This window comes from Pavona decussata, unplaced genomic scaffold (genome assembly GCF_977016875.1).
Source record: "Pavona decussata unplaced genomic scaffold, jaPavDecu1.1 SCAFFOLD_184, whole genome shotgun sequence".
NCBI lineage: Eukaryota > Metazoa > Cnidaria > Anthozoa > Scleractinia > Agariciidae > Pavona > Pavona decussata.
This window is the reverse complement of record NW_028145593.1, coordinates 2593339-2619679: the sequence shown is the minus strand read 5'-3', so window position 1 is coordinate 2619679 and position 26341 is coordinate 2593339. Positions and strand designations below refer to the sequence as shown.

Sequence of the window (26341 nt, the reverse complement as noted above, 5' to 3'; positions counted from 1 at the left end):
TTCAACAATAGTATGGTGTAACACGACCTAACCAATCTGACCGCAGAGACATCGAAATTTGTGGAATCCCCAAAGGTTAGCTCCTTATATTCGTGGAAAGCTTTAAAAATCATTGCCGTTGGCTTGCCTTCAGAAGCATTTAATAGCCAAGCGAACTTTGAATAGGTGGTCGACGTACACTGTACCTCTTATAACTAAAGGTAAATATAACGTATGTGGTTAAAACCGTGGCTTGAAAGAACTTAACCAGGTTTAGACAGCAGGTATGTAAACGAATGTTGAGTGTAAATTATGAGTATATAGTGACTGCTGTTCAAAAAGTTTCGGAAAATATAACCACTAACGCCAGCATTTTACAGCGCTCTCTTAAATGCTGCAGTCCTTTGCAACACTTCAATTTGTTCTGCGATCAGTAATTTACCGAATTCATCGACAATACCGGATTCACCTTACAACATTATTTCGATTTTTTTTAAATTTATTATTATTATTATTTTTTTTTTTTTTTGGCCACAACATTTTGTTTTTGGTCCCAACTGCTCAAATTGCTCAAATATTTGACAAATAAAAAACGCTATTTCTCTGACACGAAATTATTCTGAGAGCACTGGGAGAAAAATATTAAGCGGCTTCTTGAAGGAAGTCCAAACGGCAATCGATTTTTGTTTTATTTATTTCTCTAAAATACACAAGAAGAACTTACAAAAAGGCCATTTGTTTTCAAGTTGCAATCCATTTCCATCCTTTTCATCTCCACCCAAAGATAATTCATACTAGTTTCTGTTCACTAGTAGGGTTGTTGTTAACAAAACTTAACCTTTCCATATCTTTTTGCTATTCAAAGTGAAACTATAAATAGAAAGTTTCATAACGAATAAAGGTAGTAACGTGACAAGGCATGTCCCAAACCATCAATATGTCCCTTTTCTTTAGTTTTGCTTTCTATCTTTGCGACATATCAAGAAAACAAAAAAAGGCAAAAATGTAAACGTTGCACAAAAACTGGCAACAACTGGTACACTTTAATACTATGAGAAGTAAAAGAATTAAAAGTAGAACTTTAAAATAGATATTGCATTTGACGCAATAGAAAAGAGAATTACAAATGCGACTAATTAAAGTAAGGTTTCTGTTTTCTGCCAACATGCTTAAACGTTACTCGCATATCTAAGTTCAATTGCGTCACGGGGGGGATGACTTTGCGAATTTCAAAGCAACCATCACGTTTATTCTATGACATTTCAATCAAAGAATAAAATTCATAGACGTATTAACCTCTTCAGTGCGCGCATGAAAATTAATTAGAAATAATTAAAACAGTTATTTCAAGTTCAAAATGTTTTCCATTTAATTCACTGTTTTTCGATTCTCTAGTATTTATTATAGGGATTCTTCAGTTTTTTTTTTCACCTTATTCGATAAAATGTGCAAGGAAGCACAAATTTCAGCTCGAAAGCAGGTTTTGGGCTTCACAACAGAAATTAAAAATAGACATTCAATACTTTCAATTGCGTGACGGAAGGATGACTTTACGAATTCCAAAACAGCTATTCATGTTTATTCTACGACATTTTAATCAAAGAATAAAACTCGTTGAGATGGTAACCTCTTCAGTACGCGCATAAAAATTTTATTTCAAATAATGAAAAACAGTTATTTTAAGTTCAAATAATTTCTATTAAATGCAGGCCTTTTAGGTTCTTTAGTATTTATTATAAGAGGTGTTCAATTCTACACTTAGACACCTCGTTTAAAAATCAGATTGTTTCTTCGATGAAATGTGCAAGGCACGCACAAATTTCAGCTCGAAAGTAAGTTTTGAGCTTGAAAACAGAAATTAAAAATAAACATGCCCTTCTTATCAACAATAGCATGACGTAACACGACCTAACCAATCCGACCGCGGACATCGAATTTGGGGAATCCCCGAACGTTAGTTCCGTGTATTCTTGGAAAGTCATTGTCACTGGCTTGCCTTTGAAAGCATTTTTAACAGCCAAGCGAACTTTGAATAGGTGGTCGGCGTACACTGCACCTCTTATAAGGTAAATAACGTGTGTGGTTAAAACCTTGGCTCGAAAGAACCAGGTTTAGACAGCAGGTATGTAAACGAATGTTGAGTGTAAATTATGAATATATGGTGACTACTGTTCAAAAATTTTCGTCAAAAATATAACCGCTAACGCCAGCATTTTAACAGCGCTCTCTTAAGTGCTGTAGTCCTTTCCAACACTTCAATTTGTTCTACGATCAGTTATTTACCGAATTCACCGAGCAACATTATTTCGAATATTATTTTCCAGATTGGTTTCATAGTTGCCGAATTTCTATTAGGGAAGGAAATCGTCTTAGATCAGTCGAAGGCAAACTCGTCCTTCACCAGATATATTTATATCAGACCAGTTTTCGAGTTTTCCGTCGAAATTTAGCGGTCCACTTGCCTTGCCTTGCCTTGCCTTGAAACGACGGGTTATCAGACGGAAATTAAACCAGTCTTAACGCAAGTACAAGCCTGAGTCTTCAATTTATGAAATAAAAATACTTCAACACCAACCAAAGTAATCTTCATATACCATGCGATATAAGTGTTTACTCTGAAAAGGCTCAGTACATGTAAGCCGACGGGTAAATCAGGACGACTTTTTTTTTTGCTTCCGACTTCGTTCAGGAGTTGTAGCTTCTTCAGACTATATTAGTCGTACTTTTAAGACTTATAAGATATTTTTAAATTTTAACATTTTTAAGATTTTTTACCGTCCTTAAATTTGTTTTACTTAAGACAGTATTCCCGTTTGACTAAGCAAAACAAGATTTGAAAATGGAACGGAATATAACATTTACATTTTATTTTCTCACTGCATTATATCAGCTGAAATTTTCAATTGACTCGCCTAAAGGCCAGGGAGTTTTAACATTTAACGTTGAAGTTTGTAAGTTCGAATGAGGCTCACAACAGCTATGCAAATCTTTCCCATATTCGGTTTAGATTTCATGATTTCGTTACTTTTAACCTCTTCGACAACGCGCTTAATTTATGGATTAGATTTTCTTAGATGTGGCGAATATCTTTCGCGACGGCAATACATGTGAAGCTTTCATTGACACAAATTTATGTTCATTTACATTAGACTCAACTACATGCATTAAAATTCAAAACCAGCACTTGCTCAAGCAAGTAGCAGCATGCAATATGGTGGTTCATGTCTTTCAGACTTATAATCACATTTACAAGGCTCTCTTGTCTGTGTTCTTGGGAAGAGTCCCGTCATATGCACTGTGCTTTTGGCTTCTTCCATTTCTCAGTGTTGTTGAATTTCTTTATAAGCCAATCTTGCAAAACCCTCGTGATACAAACGTGACGGAACTGAGATTAAAATGCAGAGAAGAGATAACGAAAGTGAGAGTCGTTCAATTAGCCTAAACAGAGAACTTGCGACCATAAAAAGCTCCGTTGAGTTCTCGTTTATAACGTTCCTTGACTCCTTCCCGTTCAGTTTCAGTTTGGCTGAGAAATGGAATTCTTTGGAACACGAGTCGTTCGGGGACCGGACTGGAAATGGGGAAACCAAGATGGCGGAGAGGGAAATGTGGGAACTGTTGTCCAAATCGGACGGAACAAGAAATCGCCTGTCATGGAACAGATAGTGTGGGTCCAGTGGGATAGTGGAAACAAAGCAAATTACAGAGCTGGCGTGGATGGCAAACACGATCTACGGGTGCTTGATAGCACAAATGGAGGTAGGAACTTTTAGCTCGCGATATTCAAAATGGCGGTACGAAGACTCTGAGACACGCTGCAAAATACTCCACGAATCTTGGAGTATTTTGTGGCGTGATACACATTTATCGTATCTTCAGTACCCTTTTTGGTAATCAGCCATATTTGATCCCTGAAAACGGTTTACTGAAGACGAAAATCAAGATTATCACTTCACAAAGTATTCTACGAGTCGTAGAGTATTTCGCAGCGTGTTTTCCACCGCCATTTTGAATATCTCAAAGACCCTGGCGACGAGGTTGCAAATTTAGATTCACTTGCGAAGTTCAGTTTTGAGGAACAGAAACAGTACCGCGTTAAAGGGGAATCTAAAGTGCCACGGGAATTCCTTGTAATTTCAAACCTAAGATGGTTTGTTTTAAATTGTCACCCCAGCGGCTAAAATTGTCGATGAATGTCTCTGCCCATGGATGGAATGGATTGGAACCATTCGTTTCCAAAATGTGCTAGAACAAATCATGAGTTGCTATTATCAAGAATTCATTTGATCCCTTTCTCGCGGTGTTCTGGACTAGTTTGTAACTAAGCTAAGAGATAGTATTGGTGCACCATTTTGTGAAAAAAGGTCCAAAATCTCCCTGAAAGTACACTTTCGTTATAGTGTTATGATAAATAGCTTTCGCTTCAATGGCCACCGACGTTTAGATTTTACTCATACAAGAACTATAAAACTACCAATCCCCATGGTCGGCAAAGCAAAAATAAAAGATATCAAATGAAACTACAACCCTCGAGAGATTTCATTTGAATTTTTATGCTCTAACTTCGGACAGGGTTCGCACGCGCCTTGAAAGTCCTTGAAAGTCCTTGAATTTGAAAATTGCAGTCAGTACTGGAAAGTCCTTGAAAGATGTAGCTAATTTCATGCGATCTAGATTCTCGAGTGCCAGATATGAAAACATCTGTTACTGGCCGAACAGTAGCAACACATAATAGTAAAAGGAAAAACAAATAAAATGATCATTACACCTCTCCGAAATTCCATCAAGCGCCCCGCGCACAACTAGTGATTATTCCTGTTCTTGGCTATAATCACTGCTCTGATTGGTTCAAATCTGCGATGCTAAGGGCCAATGAAATGTTTTGTACCATTCCCTCTTTCTGCGAAAAAGCAAGTGCTTCGCCTTCGAGTGCTTCGTTGTTTGCGTGGGTGTCCCTGGTCGGACTGTTTCACGGTAAAAGATTTACAACAATGGGCAAGTGTGTTGTCAGCAACTTATGGCTTCAGAAACCGCTGTATAAAGAGTGACTACGAAAAATCAAGGGTGACAAGCACAAGGCAGGATGCATCGTGTGCATGAAGGATTTTGACATTTTGAGCATGGGACAGTCGGCGCTCACAGCTCACTTGAAAGGCAAAAAACATCAAAAATCGACATCACAGCAAAGGTCATTACCTGTCTGGCAGGCACACTCCCTGCTATTAGTATTATATTGGCTTGATTTTGCACTTGAAAGAGTCCTTGAAAAGCGTAAAATGTGTCCTTGAAAGTCCTTGAAAAGTCCTTGAATTTTAAGTCCAAAAAAGGATACGAACCCTGTTAGGAATTTACCAAACAAAACACAGTAAAACCACTCCACTGAAAGGCTGCTAATAGCTTTTATTTGAATTTCCGCAATTTAGGATTTTATCCATCGTCTCAAACGGTTATAAAGCCCCCTTGTGCAGAAATCATTAGTGCCCACGAAATTTAAAGAGTGTAGCGCTCATTTAAAGCCAGCGACACACCTGGCGATTTCATACGCTGATCAGGCGAATTTGATCGCCAGCGAAAATCGCCTACGCCCCCGATTATTGCGGACACACTTGGCGATTTTTTTATGCCGATCGCGGCGATGTGGCAGTTTTGAAAAGTCATTGTGTTAAAATTGCCCAACCTGGTAGGTTGACTTAACTGGCGGCTCACAGTGATGAGCGTCAAAAATCTCGGGAACGGGCACACTTGACGAATGCCGGCGAATTTAATCGCCGATATCTGACATGCCAGATATCGGCGATTTTATACGCCAATCGCGGGGATCTGCGAATGCACCGGGCACACCTGGTGATTTTCGCCGATCGCCGCGATCGGCGTGTAAAATCGCCAGGTGTGTCTCCGGCTTTAGCTGTTAATTGAAGGATCGCACCTTAGCATGTTATGAACGTGCTTTTAAATTAGTTACATCACTTAGTCTAGCAAACCGTGCAACAAACAGGACAAGTGTAAAAGTTCTGCTCGATAACTATCGTGGAGCAATAATTAGCATTGTTACACCCCCTTGGATGATATACCCGGTATGGAGTGTCCACGGCTGCCATGTTGGAGGAGCCAAATAATAAAAGATATTTGCATTAAAATGAAATATATTTCCCAAAGGAAAATCATTCTATTGTTTCGCTTCTCCAATGTGGCCGCAGTGAAAACACCCTGTACAGTCATGTAGTACATCACAGGGTTTTCCCCCAGCAATTTGTCGCCAGTACCGATTTATACACCTGGGAAAAGAGAGAAAAGGCGTGTCGAGAAGCGTTTTTTGTCTAATGAAACAAAATAATGGCAGAGGTTAGGCCTCAAAACCCCGACGTTACTTCAAATCTGACGTCCAAAAACTTTCTGCTACATTACCGCGCATCCACCACACTACATAACCTAAAAAACAATACTTTACTAAAATACCGTTGAAGCCTTGAAATATTTTCAAGCTTAATTTACAGGTTTAAACTTTTCATAAATTCGTAACTGTATGCTCTATCAAGGTGTTATTTCTATTTTGTTATAAAAAAAAATCAGTAATCAAAAACTTAGTATTTTTACGGTAGTTTTTGCCTTTTTTTTCTCCCTCTTGTCAGGTGTAAGGCATCTCTATGTTACCTGTGATGGCTGCAATCAGGAGCCCGTGGTTGGTTTGCGCTGGCACTGTTTGACTTGCCCGAACTTTGACCTCTGCACCAGGTGTTACATGACAGACACGCATGACGTCGAGCATCGCTTTGAACGCATTGACCAGAGCCGCGGCAAAGGGTGAGTTCCAGGGGGAAACACCGGTTGGGCCACTTGACCGTTTCAGGGATTTACGTCGGTTTCTTTATTTTTGCGGTCCGATGCTTGTCGCCGTAATAGGCCATTTTAAAGTGATTTGGCCTAGAATTGGAATGCGAGGCTAGCTGGGGATGACCTTGTTTTGGTACAAACCTCACTGCTTTTCATATGTAAATGCAAACCAGTTAGTGTAAGAGCAGCATGACCTACAAATGAAAAGCAGTGAGGTTTGTATCAAGACACAGATAGCCCCCCAGCCTCGCTTCCAATTCAAGGCCAGGTCACTAAGCACACAACTGTAAAATGGCCTATTAGGCTTATTAGGATTCAAAGCCGCCAAAAAAGTAAATCGTTAGTTGGGATGATAACCCAAGCTCACGATTAGATAACACGAAGGTGACTCTCACTTGTAAGCCCGATTTACTTTGTATGTGAAACTCACTCCGCATTAGGCCTCAAAATACAGTCAAAATAGTAAAATACAGGCTTAAATGTGGAAATAATCCTCGCTTACCTCAATAAAGGTTTTTCTATGTGATTTTGTGGCTTTGAGCTCAATTTGTGCAATTTTTGGCCAATTTAAGCTCGTTTTTGGTTTGGTGTTGTCTCCCACAGAAGACGAATGAGGAAGGCGAGAGACTCCAGCTCACCCGTCGTACCATAGATCACCTCGCATCACAAAACAACACATGCACAGAACATCGCAGCAAAAACATCATCACTCCTCGCAGTCACTCTTCGCTGTAATTACACTACAAATTCAGTCTAAGAATATTCGAATAATATTCAGCTGTTGGTGATCTCCCCATGCGTGCGTCCTTTTCGACGGCCACAGCGGCTGGAGTGTACATGAGGTTACATTCTGCAATCCCGTTGCTCAATCCAAACGGCCAGTAACGGTCTAACAATCTCGCCTCTTAGAAATTTCGCTAACAACAACCCGGAACCCCTTGAGACGAAACCTTGCCGCGCTATTGTTTGAATGAGATAATTGGACATGTGTTCAGATCTAGGGCTATTGATATCTAAAACCAAAATCGGGGGTAACCACGAATTTTTCAGAGACAATTAAGCTTCAATTTAAAAAAAAGGCCATACATCGTAATGCATTTTAACGCTTTGTAGAATTATTGTTGCTTAACTATCTCTGAAAAATGCGTGGCTACCCCCAATTTCCTTTTCCATTTCAATGGCACTCAGCTTTTATTTGCTTTCCAGCATAAATTTTACAAATAATTCCTCTGTATTAGGGGGTACCGCCCTTAAGGATAAGTAATAACATTATATGAGCTATTGGTTGATTTCTAATTGAACGAGAGTTTGCATGGCACGTGACCATTACTCGTGGTGGGGAAGGTAATGTCTGCTTATATTCTTAGGGTCGACGTTGGAAAAAGACAAGGATCCTTCAAAATGGAAGCCCGTGGTATATTTAAGGGCGCCAAGGTGGTAAGGGGAGCCGACTGGGAATGGAAAGATCAAGATGGCGGTCCAAACATGGAGGGTTTGGTCAATGAAGTCGTAGGCTGGGATGGTGAGGCTACAAAGGATGCTGTGCGTGTTACTTGGAAGGAAGGGCAGAGAGCGAATATTTACAGACTTGGCAAAAATGGAAAAGTATGTTCATTAATGGGCCTTGAAGGAAACCTTTATTCTTGAAATAAATTAAAGTAAAACTGCTGAAAATACAACATAAATTTAAATTTCGTTGGAAAACATGGGATTCATATTTCATTATCGCCTTTTTTCGCTTTTAAATTTCCCGGGCGCTGCCATATTGGATTCCATGCCTTCACACGGTTGCCCAGTTGTTTCACACAAAATGGTGGCCCATAAAATCCAATCATATTCACTTAAATGGTCTTTTCACCTTTTAAAATTAAGTTAAGAATTTGCATTATACAATGATCCTCATATTGACAAAATGACATATTCTACGGCTTGTTAGCGCTAAAAATGAACTCTTGCCCTTTTTTTCTGTAAATGTTAATTTTTTTCTTGCCCATTTTCAATTCGTTAACACAAGGTCGACCTTAAGTGTACGGTACCTGCGACAGGAGGAAGTTATTATAGAGATCACCTTCCGCCCCTGAAAATACAACTAAAAAAGTCACAAAGCGGGTTTACAACAGGCGACAAGGTCAGCGTGCAGCTCACCAGTGAAAAGCTTCAAGAGTTATCCGCTGGCCACGGAGAGTGGAACGCAGATATGACGAAGGTTAGATTAACTTGCTTAAACTTGGGTTTTTGCCTTCCCAAAACCTCCTTACGTTCCTTGTGCTATAGTCTAGTTTACCCTTACTTAATTTATTGTGTTTCTGTGTTGGGATCGACATATCAGTCTAAATCGGATTATTGTTCTGCAAAAGGCCTTAGACCTTACGTTCCTTGTGCTATAGTCTAGTTTACCCTTACTTAATTTATTGTGTTTCTGTGTTGGGATCGACATATCAGTCTAAATCGGATTATTGTTCTGCAAAAGGCGATAATCAGAATAATATCTAAAGTTTCTTTTGATGCTCATACTGGTGTTCTTTTTAAAGAACAGGAGATTTTAAAATTCTCTGACATTTATTTATACCAATTAGGTAAATTTATGTATCTTTTTAAAAGAAGCTTACTTCCAAATTATTTTCGTGATATGTTTACTCTTGCAAGCCATATACATTCTTATAATACAAGAAATTCCAACCTTTTCTTTATATCTTTATACCTTATTGTCGAACTATAACCTTCGAAAATTCTCAATTCGGTTTCAAGGTCCTACGTTTTTCAACTCGCTAAGTCGTGAAATTCAAAACAGTGAAAACATCAGTTTGTTTGGCAAAAGACTTAAAAAATTCCTTCTTTCTTAGTTAAATTGACTCTTTGTTGAGCTACACACCTTTTCTTTATGTTTTCTTTTTTTCTTTCTTTCTTTATTTCTTCTTTAAAAAAAAAAAAAGAGTTTTCATTCAGTACCCTTAACTTCTATGGTTTATCCTATAGTTCCAGGAAGCCTATAGTTAATAAGCCCCCGGCTTCTATATAGGCTTCCTAGCCTTTAACAAATTTAATCTTGTAAATAGTTTAGTAGTCCTGAATATTGTAATAGTAGGAATATTGTGTATTATCTTTAATGTATTTATGTTGTATTTTTTGGTTAATGGCAAAATAAATAAATGAATTGAAATGAATAAAGGAATTTCTATTTTTGTAGAAGAGAGGAGAAGGGCTAGTGAAAATCATGTTTTTTACATACTCGAATTTTTTTCCGAAGACTAACCTCATTCCCCTGAAAAACTGAAAAGGAAACCAAGAAGGGTTTTACTTCGCATTACGTTAGAGAAGTGTCTCTTTTGACTATTATTACCTAGAACCTCTCACCTTTCCTCAATTCAAATTCGCTCTGTAATTTTCATATATATAAAATGTTTTGAAATGTGTCTCAGCCAAAACGACAGCCTGCGAGTGAAACAAGGGCCGGAAAAGCGCGTCTGCTCCCGCAGGCAAAAAACGACTACGTCAGTAAAGTACAATTTATAAAAATTCAAAGTAAGTATTCTTTTAAAGAGTAACTTGCAAAAAAAACGTTGCCTAAAACTAGTCGTTCACCTCCTTTCATTACATATTTTCACGTTTCCTTTTCTCTAACATTTTCATACAGTTTATTGGGAAGGTTGGTGTCGTGCAGGATTTTGCTTCAAACGGAGATGTGCTTGTGGAGTATCCTGACAAGCTATGGCGTTATAATCCTGCAGCATTAACAAAGGTGGGTAAAAAAAAAATAAATCGGGTTAACAAAATTTATAAAAATAACGTTTTTATTTCCTAAGATTATTCAATAACACTTGACACTAGAATATGAGTTTCTATCGCGTAGTGGTTGATGAGAGCGGCGCAGCCCGAATCAACTATCAAGTATTAGAAATCTTGGAGGGCGAAAAATCTAATTGTTTTATTACAAGCGTTGATTAATGTCAGTTCTACAATGAAATGTTTTACTTAGTTGCATTATTATTTTTAAGATTAAACTGCATGAGTCGAGCGCCTTTACGCTACTCACTGTCTAATTAACAATTATTCCACTTGCGCTTGTTGGATATGAGATTATAGATAGCCAACTCGGCGCGCTATAATCATCTCATATCATATTTAACAAGCGTGGGTAGAATAATTGTTTTATTAAAAACAATACAAAAATGCTGATTTTGCTTTGGAAGAACAACCAGAAGACAATTTAATGGTTCCTATTTCTCGGGCATGGTGCAATGGCTCATATTCCATGGCCGCTACGCCAATCAAATCCCTAGAATTGCATTATGTAATGATCCAGTTTTTAATAAACAGATTTATTCTACAGAGAGTAATATCACAATCGTGTGATATCACATCATTGCTCACGTCGTGTAGTATTGTATCCTACTATGTGACATGTATTATCTCATTTCGTTTTGCGTCAATGTCTTCGAACAGATCCAGCAATTTAAGCGTGGAGACGAGGTCATAATTAAGACTGACAAGAACCAGGTTAAAGAACTTCAAGATGGTCATGGAGGCTGGAACGAATCGATGATTTCAGTAAGTCTCTTTTATATTTTATTACACAATTATCTGCTAACAAGAGTTAAGTTGATGACACAATGAGGCAAGAGAGAAACCTTTAACTACTCTTCATTCTCTTGAATTGATACCTACTCCATGAGAGTGGGCGAGAATTGACGAGAGTCGTCAAGGGTTACAGGAAAGCTATAGGTAAATTTGAAGGTTTCAAGCTTCAGGCTTCCAGATCAATACTGACTCATCGGCCGCCAAGTCTTGTTTGACCTCTAATGATATCTAGACCTGGGAGTTTTCGTTCATTCTTTGAGAGGGTGGCCCAAGTACACAAATTGGCTTGAACGTTTACAGACGAACACTAATTCATTCATTCATTCATTCATTCATTCATTCATTCATTCATTCATTCATTCATTCATTCATTCATTCATCCATCCATCCATCCATCCATCCATCCATCCATCCATTCATTCGTTCTTTCGTTCTTTCGTTCTTTCGTTCGTTCATTTGGTCGTTCGTTCGTCGTTTCGTTCGTTAATCCTCTCGCCCGTTCGCTCGTTCTTCATTAATTAATTAATTAATTCATTAATTAATTAATTAATTTATTTATTTATTAATTTATTTATTTGTTTATTTATTTATTTATTTTTTTTTTTATTATTTATTTTCAACAGATCCTTGGTCGCACTGGCAAGGTCCTGGAGGTTGACGGGACTGGAGACCTGGTGGTTTCAGTTGAGGGAGATAATTGGATGTTAAACCCGGCTGCTGTGACGTATGTCACTGATCCAGAACCCGATGAGGAGCCAAGTGGAAGTAATGACAGCAGCGATGATCCACTAGGTCAAGATGCAACCTTCAGTTGTTATTGTTGCCGTAGCTGTCACTGTCGTAGCCATTGCCCATGCCGAGGATATTACCATTCAAGAATGTCGTCACTGTTCACTGTACCTGTTGCTGCTGCTGCTGCTGCTGTTCTTGTTGTTGTTGTTGTTGTTGTTGTTGTTGCATTGTTCATGTTACTTTGTTGTTGCAATGCTATGAGGTTTCACGAAAGTGGCCATTAAGTTGTTGCTTTAGAGTTTCTTTTAAATTTAATCAATCTCTAGTTTGCGTCTATTGTATTTTAAAAAGAAAGAAGCGATGGCGCAGTGATGAGAGCACTCGCCTCCCACCAATGTGTCCTATTCTCAGAAGTGCGTCTAGTGTGGATCCTAAAAGAGGCTTTTCGCTGGGTTCTCCAGTTTCCCCTTCTCCTCAAAAAGCAACATTTCCAAATTTCAATTCGATCAGGAACGAGAGAGTTTTGTACGCTTAAGATATTGATACTTAAATAAAGTAATTTATCTAAACAGATTTCCTGGACGTTACCACGTTACTTTAGTACCATCAGCTTTATTAGCTATATATCACTTTCAAACGCACTTGTTTCTTCTTGCTTATTAGTTATTTTCAATTTTGATGACTTTGTATATTTGTTTTCAGGCTTATTCCATCTCTTTAGAGATCTTCTTCTACATCACGCTATCGAGCAAGGAAGCCGCCATCTTGTCAGTGCCTGTAGAAACAACCAGGTGTCGAGAGTCAGAGAAATTCTTGATAATCATCCGGAAACGGTATAAGAAAATAACTTTAAAACGTTTTCATACTTGAAAGAAATAAGGATGTTGTGGTCAGTGATATTGGCATACTCGGAAAAAGGAGATCCGAGTTCACTCCAGCAGGAGTTGAATCTGTGACCTTCCTATTACTAGTTCGAATGCCACTGAGCTACAGGAGACTCGTGGAAACTAAGGCCATTAAACTAGGTTCTCGTGACAAACACAAGTCTTCTGTAGCTCAGTGGTAGCGACACAAGTAGCGACGCCTCCTTTATGGTTTAGTCTGCAAAACATGTAATATCTTTTTATCCCTATCTAGACCGGTCTTCTGGGGGCGGATTTCCCCCCTCCCCCTTCCTTCCCCATAACTCCGCCAGTATTAAACCAGCGACAATGACACATTGAGATCCGCAACTAGAAGATTTGAGTCCTATGTCGCGGTAGTTACGTCATAACCGCCAATGGCGGCCATCTTGGATCCGCCATCTTGGATTTCTGGATTCTATAAATCCTTGGGAAAACGCCATAATTGAATAAAAATTAATCAAAACCACGAAGAGAACACCAATTTGAGCTAAAAACATAAAAAAGTTACAGCAAAAAAAAATAATTTTTCTTCATTTAAAAATAGGATTTCCCATTTTTCCGAAAAAAGAAAGGCTTTTCAAAAATTGGTTCAATGAACACTGAACGACCACATCAAATTGTATCCAGATAAATGTTGAAAAAATCACCAAGTTTCATGGCGGTTAAGAAAATGTTAAAGAAACGTTTTTCAGGTTCAAAGTCGCCAAGGGCAGAACCCCCCACCCCCTCCCCCTCTCCCGGTCTAGATAGGATTAAAAACGATTATTCCACGAGCGCGCCGAATTAGTTGTAATCACCTCATATCCAACAAGCAGGAAAAACATTGCTAGATCTTGTTTATTTCGCTTTGCAAGAACAACCAGAAGACAATTTAATGGTCTCTATTTCTCAAGCATAGCCAAATTCCTGGAATTATGTTATACAATGATCCAGTTTACAATAAAGTGATATTATATCCTACATTATATCCTAAATGTGTAGGGTTACTAAGGTATAGGTATCCCTTCTAGACGTGTTGCTGTCATGTTATTTTTCAGATTGATGAAGTAGAAGGCGGTCATGCAGCAATTCATGTAGCCTGTCACGAGGGGCACTGTGACGTCATTAGAGAGCTTATTGACCGAGGAGCTGACATGAATAAACTGGTAACGAAAATACGTCGAGAAAGCCCAGTTGTATATCAAAGGGTTATTGATTATAATTTTCGAATTTTAGAATAGTCTTGCTCAATGGGCCTAAACCATTTCGTTTCCCAGTGGTTTCTTTCCTCTTTTCATGGAATGTAATTTTCCACATTCAATTTGTAAAACGAGATAGACGAACAACATTTGTACCAAGACTATTGTCTCCATGGCTGCAGGTAGCTAACGACCTGAATTGCCAAGTAGGAATTTTTTTTAGTTATACCGAGCATTGATTTACTTATAAATAAGAAAGAAAATTGTATCTTTTTTCTACGTAAACTAATTGCGCTTCATTTTGACATGGTGTAGGATACGCAAGGATATACAGCTATTCATCACGCTGCCTATGGGTGAGTCAATTTACTGCATTTAGAATTAACACTCAATAAGTACATATTACTGAACAAAAGGTGCATCTAACTGTTCCGTCGATCACAATTATACAATAATCTGGAAAAAGTCCCAACCTACCGTCAGATTTCAGTACGTTACGCCGATTTTAATTCGAACACCAGAAAAGAATGGCAAACGTTGCAGTAAACCAGCCCAACGACCACACTAACAACAGATAAGACTCTTTAAAAATTCATGTCCACTTAGTACTGCAAGAAACGATTCTGGATATGGCGGGCTGTTTGTACAGGAAAAACCGGTTTGGCGATTATTTGGTCCGGCTTAAAAAAAGTTTAAAAAAAAAGTTTACTAATGTGCGCTCACTCATCCGTTTTCTTTGTAACTTACATGGAAAGATATGTTGGACAACAAATCGCTGTGCGGCTGGTCATTGAAATACAGCTCAACATTGCCCGTTCCGAAGTTCATGAAGGGACTAGGCCCTAGCTTACACATTGTTCAAATTGCGTCATATGAAGAAATGAATTGAAATGAAACTGGGGACGAGTTTTTAAATTTTCATTTTATCGGCAATTGGAATCCATCACCAGAACTATCACATAAAAATTAATAAGTTTACTAAGCTTGGTCATGTTTCATTGCGTAGTAACCAGGCTGTGGCCTATAAAAGGTCGTCCAAATTCCATACAAATGTCTCTAATTCTGAGACGGCGTCTCCCAAATCCATACAAAGTCTCTAATGTTTCCGATTTTGAAAGCCTTTCACATGGTTGCAATCTGACGACAGAACCTCAAACTTGATAGATTTATTTTAATGTGATCTTTCTTGTGATGAATGAACATTTAAAAACTCGTCCCCAGTCTTCATTTGAACTCCTAAACGGGCAATTATCAAAACATCTTAGCTAATCTGGGATTTCTTACATTACACGTCAATTATACTGAACACTACGAACATCACTTACAATACTCACAATACTAACCACAATAACTATATCTTCATTGTTAACAATACTTACTATACTTACAAAACTAAAAGTACTTGCAATTTCCACAATGTTTTGTAAGTAGTGTGTTGAATCTTAGTATATAGCTAAAGTAATCGCCAGAAGATGTGAGCTACCAAGTGTATAAAAGCTACATTTTTACGAGCAGCATTTTCTGTAAATTCCAGGGACAAAAGTGGCGAAGCACTGAAACTTTTACTGGAGAAGGGTTTCAGTCCAAACGTACAGCACGGTGATAACAGAAGCACACCTTTGCATCTGGCGGTGAAAAAGAACAACGAGGTGGCCGTGCAGATCTTGGCACAGTATACCGAGTGCGATGTCAATCTACAGGTATGTGTGAAACAGGACTATTAATATAAGGTTAAGAGTTATGTTTTCAGTAAACTTCCAAAGGTGATAAATATTGTGATGAACAAAAGTTTACATTATCCTTGGGGGTGGGACATGCACAGAATATGTAATGCATTACGGCCAGGCAGTGTCTTCCACATACCATAATTCGGGGCAAGTTTATATAGATTAAGGACGGTGCCTACTATTGTTACTGCGCATACGGTCTGCGCATCTGGAGATACTCGGGTTTCCTATGGGTGGTGCCTACTATTACAGGGAAATTTTTACGCGCCTCAAAACTGTGTGGAGAAAGCAGAACTTAGCAAGTGATTTCGGTATCCAAGAAGAAAATTGGGGGTAACCATGCATTTTTCAGAGATAATAAAGCTTCAGTTTGGAAAAAAGCGCCATACATTGCTTTATATTTTGCTGCTTTTTAAAATAATTGTTGGTTAGTTATCTCTAAAACATGCGTGGTTACCCCCAATTGTCTTTTTGGATTTCAATAGCCGCTACCAAGATCTGCTTTTCCCGCATAGTGATAAACCGTGCCAAAATACTTCGCTATTAGTAGGCACCGTCCTTAAAATCAGTTCTCAAAGAGAAATAGATTCATACGTCCTCACCAGGATGGCCGAGTGGTTAAGGCGTTGGACTTAAGTTCCAATGGATGTATTGTCCGCGTGGGTTCAAACCCCACTCCTGGTATTTCACTTTTTTTTTCTACTTAAATTGCAAACGTGCTCAATTGTGAACAACGTGATATTTTATATCCGCCAAAATGGAGAGAGGCATTTTAGTTTTGATGTTCCAAAATGTAACTTTGGCTGTTTCTGCAATCTCCAAGAGAAGTTAAGGTATTTGAATTACATTGTTAGTAGTAAAGGATTCATGCATCCTCACCAGGATGGCCGAGTGGTTAAGGCGTTGGACTTAAGTTCCAATGGACGTATTGTCCGCGTGGGTTCAAACCCCACTCCTGGTATTCCTTTTTCTTTCTTTTTTAAATTACTAACGTGTTCAATCGTGGACAACGTGATTTTGTTTACCGGTTTCCGCCCAAATGGGGTGAGGTTTTGAACTTCCAAAATGTAGCTTTGACTGTTTCTGCAATCTCCAAGAGAAGTTAAGACATTTGAATTACATTGTTAGTAGTAAAGGTCAATTTTAACTAAAAAACGGTTAATGTACAAAAAATAACATATAGAAAAATGCGAGATAAAAGCACTTCTTTAAGCGCAATTCGCAGTAAAGCTAATTTGGTTTTGGAATTGCTTAACTGCGATTATCATCAGAACGATCATCAGTCATAGATTGCTTTTCGCTTACCAGAACTGGCGGGCCGGACCAGCCAGTTTGTAAATCGAATGCGTCATTTTGAAGGGATGGTGCTGGAACATCTTTCAAAATAATCACTCCGAAACTGGTACACTCTATTTTGAAGAACTTCGAGGGACTTGGATAAAACTTATTCTTAAAACGGATGTATTCCATTTACGAACTGAGCGATCTTTCCAACTGGAAAGAGCCCATAATCATTGTCATCATCATCATCATCATCATCATCATCATCATCATCATCATCATCATCATCATCATCATCATCATTATCATCATCATTATCATCATTATCATCATCATCTTCATCATCTTTAGTTTAAGTGCCACTTCTAGCAACAAGGGTAGGAAAAATAAAACCTATCTTTTCAATAGACATGAACTACTAATTATGCGTTGACTGTTTTCAGGATGAAGTAGGAGACACTCCTCTGTATGATGCCATCGCTGGTGAGAAGCACGATATGGTGGATGCACTGTTGGATAGTCCAAGGATTTCTCTGACAATGACCAACCAAAGAGGCTTCAATTATCTCCAGTTTGCTGTCTTGAAAGGAAATACTCGGTAGGTCAATAACGTTTGATCTAATGGTAATATATATATAGCGGCGACAAGAGAGCGTTCTTGAGTATATTCAACACCGAGGTGAGGGCGGAAAAACTACAGTTATAGACAATATCCCAAGAAGAGGTCATTACGGTGTTTTTACATGATATGCATATTATTTTGTATTGTGAAAGGCCACGTTTAGAGGGTGGCTTCCTCTGCCTTTCGATCCAAGTGCACAAGGCTTCCAGAGAAAAGTGACGAAGGCACCTCCGTTCGGCAGAAACTAAAACAACGCCGGAAAATTGGCGGCTAATTTGCGTGTCTTGTGAGTTGATGTAAAATATTTCGCATGTGTTCTTGAAGACGTTTTCTTCTCACTCAAAACATTTAAAACAACGGTAATCAAGCTAATAGAACACAATTTATCTATGTATTACTCGCATGTTTTACCTGTCTTTCCAGCCTAGGACGCTTAATCACTTTAGGGATCCTTATCGTGATTATATTTTTTGCATTTGATTTTGTAATTGCAGAGCTGTAGAGAAGCTGCTTGCGAGAGCTGAAAGCATTTTGAATGTCCCTAAAAGTGATGGGTTCACAACAATTCATATTGCGGCAATCAACGATCATCGTGAAATAGCCAAACTACTCCTAAAGCAGGTTAGACTTCATGTTTGTTGTGGTCTTCAGTCTGACACTTTGATAAAGGGATTAGTTTCTAAGATACTGTGGAGCTGCATCGTTGATGGTGTGGAAACAAATATTTGGTTTTATCAACTGAGCTGATAGGTCAAGAGCTGGCGTTTCGAGCGATTCCCTCTGATGAAGGGCTAACGACGCTCGAAGCGTCAGTTCTCAATCTCTTTACGTTGGCCAGATCATCTTATCAGATATTTGCCTGACACTTTGCTGCACGCGCCAGTTAGCTGGAAAAAGTCAACATCGCTAAAACTCTGTTGTTGGCCGAAAACACATCATGTGTGGACATGCACGTGGTCCAAAACTTCGACTTTTAAAGTTAAGACGACAATAACCTTATAAAACAGATAAAGAAAACGCTACCCATATACAGTGTGAGAACCAAGTAACAATTTTAAACAGTGTTTGTAGAAGGGTACCTACGTAAAATTTCATAAATTGTTTCAATTGTCCTTTTCTGATTTCCGATACTTTTACAGCCCTCTGTTCCTTTCAGTAGGACAGAGGCTTTTAAGAACTCCTTTTTTGTTCGGGTTTGCCGCCAGTGGAATATACTACCTCTCTCAGTCTTTCGTAAGAACTTGATTGCCTTCTTTTATCATAAATTTAAGGCAAATTGTCTTTTTAATTTAGTTTATTAAAGACTATGGTATATTAGGGGGTTTATTCCAAGGAATGTGATTTGGAATTTTGATTAAAAAGACAAAAATTACCTGATAACACCGCTCATAAATACTTTAGTACTTTAATGTTGACATATACTTTGGCCGACTACTATCAGGTGACATGGTTAATTATATTACGGGTACCAATAAATCGGATTGTTTTTGTTATTGTGGTTTATTAAAATCACATACTGGCACTCGGAGGTGAATTACAATGTGTTCACAAATCATATGGACTAATTTACAGTATTTGATTGTTATCTCGATTGCTCAAAGAAAATAGGTTTACAATGGGAGTAAGGTGATGACTCCATTCTGTCTTTTAGCCCGGTTGCCTTGTTAATGCTCCAACAAAAGAAAATCAGACGGCACTTCATCTGGCAGCCAATGAAGGTTACGCAGTCATGGCTGAGATACTCTTAGATCATGGAGCGTATGTAAATGCCTTGGATAATGATAGAGACACACCCCTACACATCACCCTGGCCAAGGAGTGCGTGCTAAAAACAAATCTTGTTGCTCAGCTGGTAAATATACTTTAGATAGAGTAAATATTATAGGCATGAAACAGACAACAGGGATATTCGTAGATTATGAATCAGCCATATTTTTTACTTATGATTACTGCCTTGAATACAACTATAATAGTGCCGTAAAAACTTGTGTAACGTATGACTAGCAGTTGCACATTTTTTGTAACTTTTGGCGAGAGAACCTATCCTTGAGGTCAGGATCGGTTTTCGAGTATGGATCTCTATGGATCTCAGTTGTGGAATTAGGATGTCGAGTTGAGATAATGCATTTTTAGAACTTCAAATCAGGCAACGTACAAGTCTCTCGTGGGATAGGGAATTAGTAATTTGAGTTAAATGATTTCAAGTCAGGACTTCGAATCGAGATCCTGAGACTAGTTTGGAGTTAGGGAGGGGGCTGAGGATAATTAAGGGTAAGGGATGACCGGTCAGTGCTAAGGTTAGGGCCACGGTATGGTTGATGTTAGGGTTAGGCTCAAAGTGCTTTTCTCCGAATCATGGCTTAAAATCTGACGTCATATTGCTGCCTAGTTCTTGAGATACGAACGCAAGATATTGTAGCTTATAGTTTGTCTCCCTTTTGACAACTTTCTGATGATTGTCCTTTCTAGCTAGAATATTTCTAATTACTTTGGTAGACAGACTTATCAAGTGTCGAAAAGCGAACGTGGAACTTGTCATCTCCACTTCTTACAATTGGATGTTTTACGGTTCTGTTTTGTGTTTAGTGATGGGCCGTTGCTATTTAAGTAATGTTTGAAAAACGAGCAGGAGTGTTTTATCGGGTTAATTTATTAAAACCACGAAGCGCAGCCGAGTGGTTTTAGACCCGATAAAACACGTGCTGCGACTTTTTTGAACGGCTTCAAAAACATGCCTGGGAAAGCGTGTTTCAATAGAGTTCATAACAATCATGCTTTTGTGAATCAAACGTTGGAAATTGGCATACGAGAAAAACAGCATACTAACGAGGAGTGTTTTATCAGCTGCTAAAACACTTTTATCAGCTGATAAAACACCGCACACTAATAAGGACGGTTTATCAGCTGATCAAACACCGCATACTAATAAGGAGGCGGTTTATCGATATAAAGTCACTGAAAGTAATTTATTATCGACTATTTGATAAATCAATTGGCTTATGAATTATTAATGAGTTTTGAATAATGTTTTACTCCACTGTATCATCGTCTATTTCCCCTTGACCTTTCAGCCGGCACTTCATTTGCTTTTAAGAGGAGGAGGCGACAGTCGATCTTATGCAGCTGTTTCTCGATGTTTGTTAACTTACGGAGCGGATGTGCGGCAGATGAATAACAAAGGAGAAACACCCCTGGACAAGTGTGCGGGCACAGAAGTCGAACAACTCGTCAGGGTGATCGCGGCCTCTAACGGGTGCATATTCATTTTTTTAATGAATATTAATGAAGATGATGATTTATTTTATAGTGCAATATTTTGCTGTTTGTGCAAGTGCACTATCGTACAACAACAACAACAACAAAGAACCTCTTGCCCCCGCCCCCCCCCCACCCCACCCCCGAGCCGTCTTGTTTAATTCTTAAACCATGTTTGTGTATTGCTTTAACCAATAGTGCAAATAGTGAGCTTCAACAGTAAGATATGCTCTTGTTTGCCAGGTTCTTATACATGAAAAACATGTCGTGCATACCCTGCTAGGCCTAGTGTTATCGAAAAAGCACAGCATGATGCTTAATGTGGATATTAGTTCACTTACCCTAGCTTGACTGACTTGAAGCAGATTCTTGCTAGCGCCACCAAATTTCGAGAAAGAAATTTATCTTAGAGCAATTTAACTAAATTCTGACGGGCCTTTTTTTTCCCCCTTTCAGAAATTGGAATATTCCTTATAGCTCAAAATTAATCGTTGCTCTCACGACTGTGTCACGTGGGCTCCTGTTCCTTTTAGGTCTTAGATCATTTGAGTGTTTTTTTTTTTTTTTTCGGTTTGGTGTTGATTACTTGTTAGTCAATTTTGGTGGCTTCCTGAAGTATTGGGCAATTTCAGAAATCCAGGATGGTAGATCCGCATCCAAGACGACTGCCATTAGGAATTTTTCACGTAATTTTCACGTCACTTGACTTAATAATAATAATAATAATAATAATAATAAGTATTGCGCAAATTCTATATGAATATGCTTAAATGCGCATACAAATACTTAATAAAAAATTACAATTTCTAACTACTAATCAGCAAAATGCAAATTAATCAGCTTAATCACTTCACGTTGCTGACCTCAAAGGAAACATCTTTGGCACACTACTCACCTTTCAAGTCTCACTGACCTGCTTACTGTATGATTTATTTCAACATACATCTATTTATTTAACAAAGCGATTTTGTATTCTCTAATTGTAGAACTTCTCAAGTTAAGAAAACTCCAACCTTTGGAGGCACTGTCCATTCAGCCTGTCAAGCTGAGCTTACAAATGAGACAGGCTCATCACCTGCCGAGGCCCCTGCAGAGACAGAAAACGACGAAAGTGTTGAAAACCAAAATGCTAGTGCTGTTACTAGTGAAGAAACCAGCAGTGCAAGCTCTGAAGAACAAAACGACCCAACTTCAAACGAAGCCTCAAACCAATTGACACAAGGAGAACAGCAAGAAGAAAGCGGAGAGCAAATAACAGAGGATGTATCTCTAGATAACAATCTTGTGGACACTTCCATGCAACAGATTCAGGTAAGAAGCTGAGACAGCCTTTCAAACTGATCCATACTCTGACAGCGTTAAAATGAAGTCTTGCTAGGCGCCTCCAAATTTTGTGGAGGAGACCCGAATGTTAAAATCTATCAAGAAATTACTCCCTGTGATGCTGTTTGTTACACTGTAGAAAGTGGTTGTAGCCATTTGTGGTGTTTTTTTTCTCAATTTTGCATAAAGTAAAACATTATTGTTTCCCCTTTTCTTAGGAAAATGTCGTTCTTGAAGTTACCAATCAAGTTCAACAGGAACTCTCTGCTTCTGCAGAATTGTCAAATGGTCATGCGAATACCTCTGAGTCAGTGATGAATAATAATAGCGCAAGCGCAGCAAGCGATGAAAATGATGTCATTGGAGACAACAACAGCCCACCACTGCGAAAGAAGAAGAAAACTGAAGTAGATGCGGGTGAAGAAACAGAGGTCAAAGCAGAAAAACCAAAGTGTCAGATCTGTGAAGAAAATGAGGCGGATGTGGCATTTAAACCCTGTGGCCATATTCCAGTCTGCACAGGTCTACTTTTTGTTCTGTTGTTGTTCAGGTTGTTTTAGCCGCTGCCGCTGTTTTTGCTGCTGTTGCAGTTGCTATTGCGATAGTTGTTATTGTAGTTGTTATCGCTGATGATGCAGTTCTTAGTGATGATTTATTTAGTTGTTTCTATTGTTATTGTTGTTGTTGTTGATGTAGTTGTGTTTTATGTATTTTCACATTTTTGTTCCCGATAATTCAGTTGTTGTTGTTGCTGTTGTTGTCTGTTCCAAGGCGGTGTCTTTTTAAAGAGAACCTCCACTCCGACAACAAATTGACGTTAATTTATTGGAAAAATGTACACATTCTAAATTTTAGTTTGAAAAGAAGGAATAACATTTATGTTTGCTAAAAATTAGCTGTGATTATCCTCTGTTTTTGCTTTAAAGTTCCCGGCCGCCACCATATTGGATTTTATGACGCCACACGGTTTCCGCTATTGTCATTAAAAAGGCGTTCCTTTGTGTGAAACAATTGAGCAACCGTGTTAAGACGTAAAAACCAACATGACGGCGCCTGGAAAACTTGAAAGCGAAAATGGGCGACAACTAAATCTTGTTTTGTCCGACACAGGAATATCATTTCTATGTTTTCCAACGAAATTTGAAATTAGATTGCATTTTTCGACATTTTAACGCTAATTTATTTCAAGAGTGGTGGTTTCCTTTAATGTCAGTAACCGTTAAATGTTTTGAGGCCTTATGTTCCGATGAGGATGTGTGTATGTGTTACGGGTAAATCACATTAAGCCCCGTTTAAACGGTTACAACATTTGCTCAACATTCTTTCAACAAAAGTTGAACAGATGTTGGGAAAATGTTGGAAGAACGGAGTGTTCAAACGGTTTCAACGTCATTCAAAATTTTCAAGAACAAAGAAAATGTTGCATCGATGTTGAATAAAAGTTTAAACAATTTTAATTTGATTCGAAACATTTTCAACAAGCTTTCAACATTTCTTTTACGCTTTCAACAATGTCGAACGACCTGTTCAAACTCTCCTGACATTTGGTTCAACAACTATGTTGAACGCATGTTGAAGTAAATGTTGAAACCGTTTAAACGGGCCTTTATTTTACCAAGGAAAGAAAACGTTAACGGCTGCGAAATAACAAGGCTCCTTTAAAACGAGGCATGTGTCTTTTACTTGCAGAATGTGCACCTCGATTAAAGCGATGTTTGGAATGCAAATCTAAAATTACTGGAAAAGCCAAGAAAGGTAATTTTAATTATTAATAAAACTTGCTTTACTGTGTAATAATGTAGAAGCTTGACCTTGGGAAAATTTATGCTTAAGTGCTCATTCTGTCCACTTCTCGCCCTTTTTAACCAGTTCTTAATGTGGTTTTTTTTTTTTGTCACATTTTAAAGGCAATAGTTTCAACTCCACCGATTTGAATTTTATTTTTGGACGTTGAAGTTTGAACTAAGACCCCCACCACGCTAATGCATTTCATTTTTTTGACAAGGAATACTTTGTTGTACATTTTCCCGCTAGTCCTTACTAAGACTTTCCAAAAACAGATATCTCTCGGTAAAAACGAAGGTTTCCAAAACGATCACCAAAGTGGAGGCTTTGCGACAACACTGACGTCACAACTAATTATTCAATGCTGGTAATATCCCTGCTCGGTGCCATTGAAACACGCGCGCAAGACACCAAAAAGGCCTGAAAAAAGCCTGGAAACGTTCTATTTTCCTAACCCTTAAGCGTTTGTTAAAACTATTTTCCACTGATTTCAAGCTATCGTCTTGTTACAAAAAAAAGCTGATGAACAAATGATCCCTGGTCTTTCCTTGCAAGCTCCTAATCAGAGTGTACCTCGGCGTGTTTATCTATGCCTTGAAATGGTTTACTCCCAGTTATCTTCCGATTCTAACAGCGTACAGTAAATCAAACTTTTGCCCTTGGTGCTTTAACGTTTATTTATTGCTTATAATTTAAGTGTTAAGAATTACTGTTTCTTAATTATAATTTCAAGATGGCACGCCGATAACAGGACTCAACGACAAGTCACTGGCTATGAAATACCAGCTACTGGAAGGAAAGATGCGCAAGTTAGAGGAATCCATTATGTGCTGCATTTGTGTTGAAAGAAGGAAGAACGTCATTTTCCTGTGTGGAAACGGCACGTGCCATAGTTGTGCATCGCAGCTGAAGACCTGTCCGATTTGCCAGAAGCAAATTGAGAAGAAAATTACAACATTTTGAATCTCAACTTTGACCTTTTGCTTCTAATAATAACTTTAACTTGTGGACGTTAGATAAGCGACAATGCACGTTTTGGTTTAAAATTTGAAACAGGTGACACTTAAATAATCCCATGCACGTATGGCCAGAGAGTTGACACCTGATCCTGTAATGAAGGAGCTGATAATTTATCAGAACCAAACTGCCAATTCGTAAGTTTAAAGGAGACTGGGGAGGTGGTTTAAAATCTTAATCAGAAATATCAGTCCATGGCAGAAAAGATCGTATTAGAATCAGTCAGTTTACAACGTTTGAGGTTCTTTCGTTATCTTGCAGCCATGTAGAAGGCTTTCAAAAATCAGAAAAATAAGAGTTTTTGTGTGGGTTTGGGGAGGCCATAATGACATTTGTATGGAATTTGGGCGACCCTTGACAGGTAACATCCTGGTTACTACGCAATGAAACATAACCAAACTGGATAAACTGGTTAAATTTGACCAATGTGCAAACTGGGGCACTGCAATTGTTCCTTTATGAAACTTCGGACCGGACAACTGAGACAGGAAATTACAATATGTTATATCAGAACTTTGACATTTTGCTTGTAACAATACTTTTTACTGAAGTCCTTGAGTCAAGATTACGACATTTTTGCACAGATGTCCGCTGAATTGACGCTAATTCTATGCTGGTGATCTTTATACTGAGAAATAAAACTGCGCTCCATTGAAAACGGTTGTTTGTCAATCGAGAGAGTGATCTGAACAATTCATAGTTGCTGACTAAAATCAGCCAGTGTGATCGTTTAATTAGAACTTGGAATTGTTGGTACAGTACCTGAAAACAACCTTCATTACTTTGGGTGAGAAAATTTCTAAATGCACGCAAGACTCCCAGAGTAACGATAGATAAGAAAATCCGTCAGCCAGACGCAACTCTTCTCAATAGCTAACTCGGAAGTTGATTTCAGATTAATGCATTCAAGCCAGAAACAAAGTTTGACACTAAACACTTCATAAGTCTTGGAAGCTCCATTTGTGTGTAGCAAGCGTGTCGGAGGAGGTTTCTGTACTTTTCGCTTTTTAGACCGCGCGAAAGTTGGAAAGAGGTTGTGGAGCTGCTAAAAAAAATGGGGGGGGGGGGGGGGGGGGGGAAGAGACCTTCACAGAAATGCTTGCCGCCAAGCTAGGTCGCTCCTCGTTT

General features: G+C 38.5%; 1 protein-coding gene and 2 non-coding genes across 4 annotated transcripts; all 3 read left to right on the top strand.

Moving 5' to 3' along the window:
* The first annotated feature begins 1967 nt into the window (after positions 1 to 1967).
* Positions 1968 to 25444, top strand: LOC146462950 (E3 ubiquitin-protein ligase MIB2-like). Of its 2 annotated transcripts, none has more exons than XM_085084996.1 (20): positions 1968 to 2101; positions 3495 to 3738; positions 6609 to 6780; positions 8178 to 8415; positions 8825 to 9016; positions 10445 to 10549; positions 11254 to 11358; positions 12012 to 12180; positions 12823 to 12953; positions 14063 to 14170; positions 14519 to 14559; positions 15738 to 15903; positions 17655 to 17809; positions 18328 to 18454; positions 19485 to 19685; positions 20905 to 21086; positions 22075 to 22399; positions 22630 to 22933; positions 24101 to 24166; positions 24930 to 25444. In XM_085084996.1, the coding sequence occupies exons 2-20, from the start codon at positions 3513 to 3515 to the stop codon at positions 25157 to 25159; spliced, it is 3243 nt and encodes a 1080-aa protein (XP_084941122.1). In that variant the 5' UTR covers positions 1968 to 2101; positions 3495 to 3512; the 3' UTR covers positions 25160 to 25444. The 2 variants fall into 2 exon arrangements, with proteins under 2 accessions (XP_084941122.1, XP_084941123.1); XM_085084997.1 differs by having other exon boundaries at positions 1987 to 2045.
* Trnal-uaa (transfer RNA leucine (anticodon UAA)) lies at positions 16531 to 16614 on the top strand. Its single transcript has one exon. It is a non-coding gene; the product is annotated as a tRNA-Leu (tRNA).
* Trnal-uaa (transfer RNA leucine (anticodon UAA)) lies at positions 16808 to 16891 on the top strand. Its single transcript has one exon. It is a non-coding gene; the product is annotated as a tRNA-Leu (tRNA).
* Positions 25445 to 26341: the final 897 nt, after the last annotated feature.

What these genes read in the sequence shown, in the direction of transcription:
- LOC146462950 (XM_085084996.1), top strand. Translation starts at nt 3,513, where the DNA reads ATGGAATTCTTTGGAACACGAGTCGTTCGGGGACCGGACTGGAAATGG. An exon ending in ATCCTGCAGCATTAACAAAG is followed by an intron (nt 10,550 to 11,253) that starts GTGGGTAAAAAA and finishes GTCTTCGAACAG; the next exon opens with ATCCAGCAATTTAAGCGTGG. An exon ending in GTGATCGCGGCCTCTAACGG is followed by an intron (nt 21,087 to 22,074) that starts GTGCATATTCAT and finishes CTCTAATTGTAG; the next exon opens with AACTTCTCAAGTTAAGAAAA.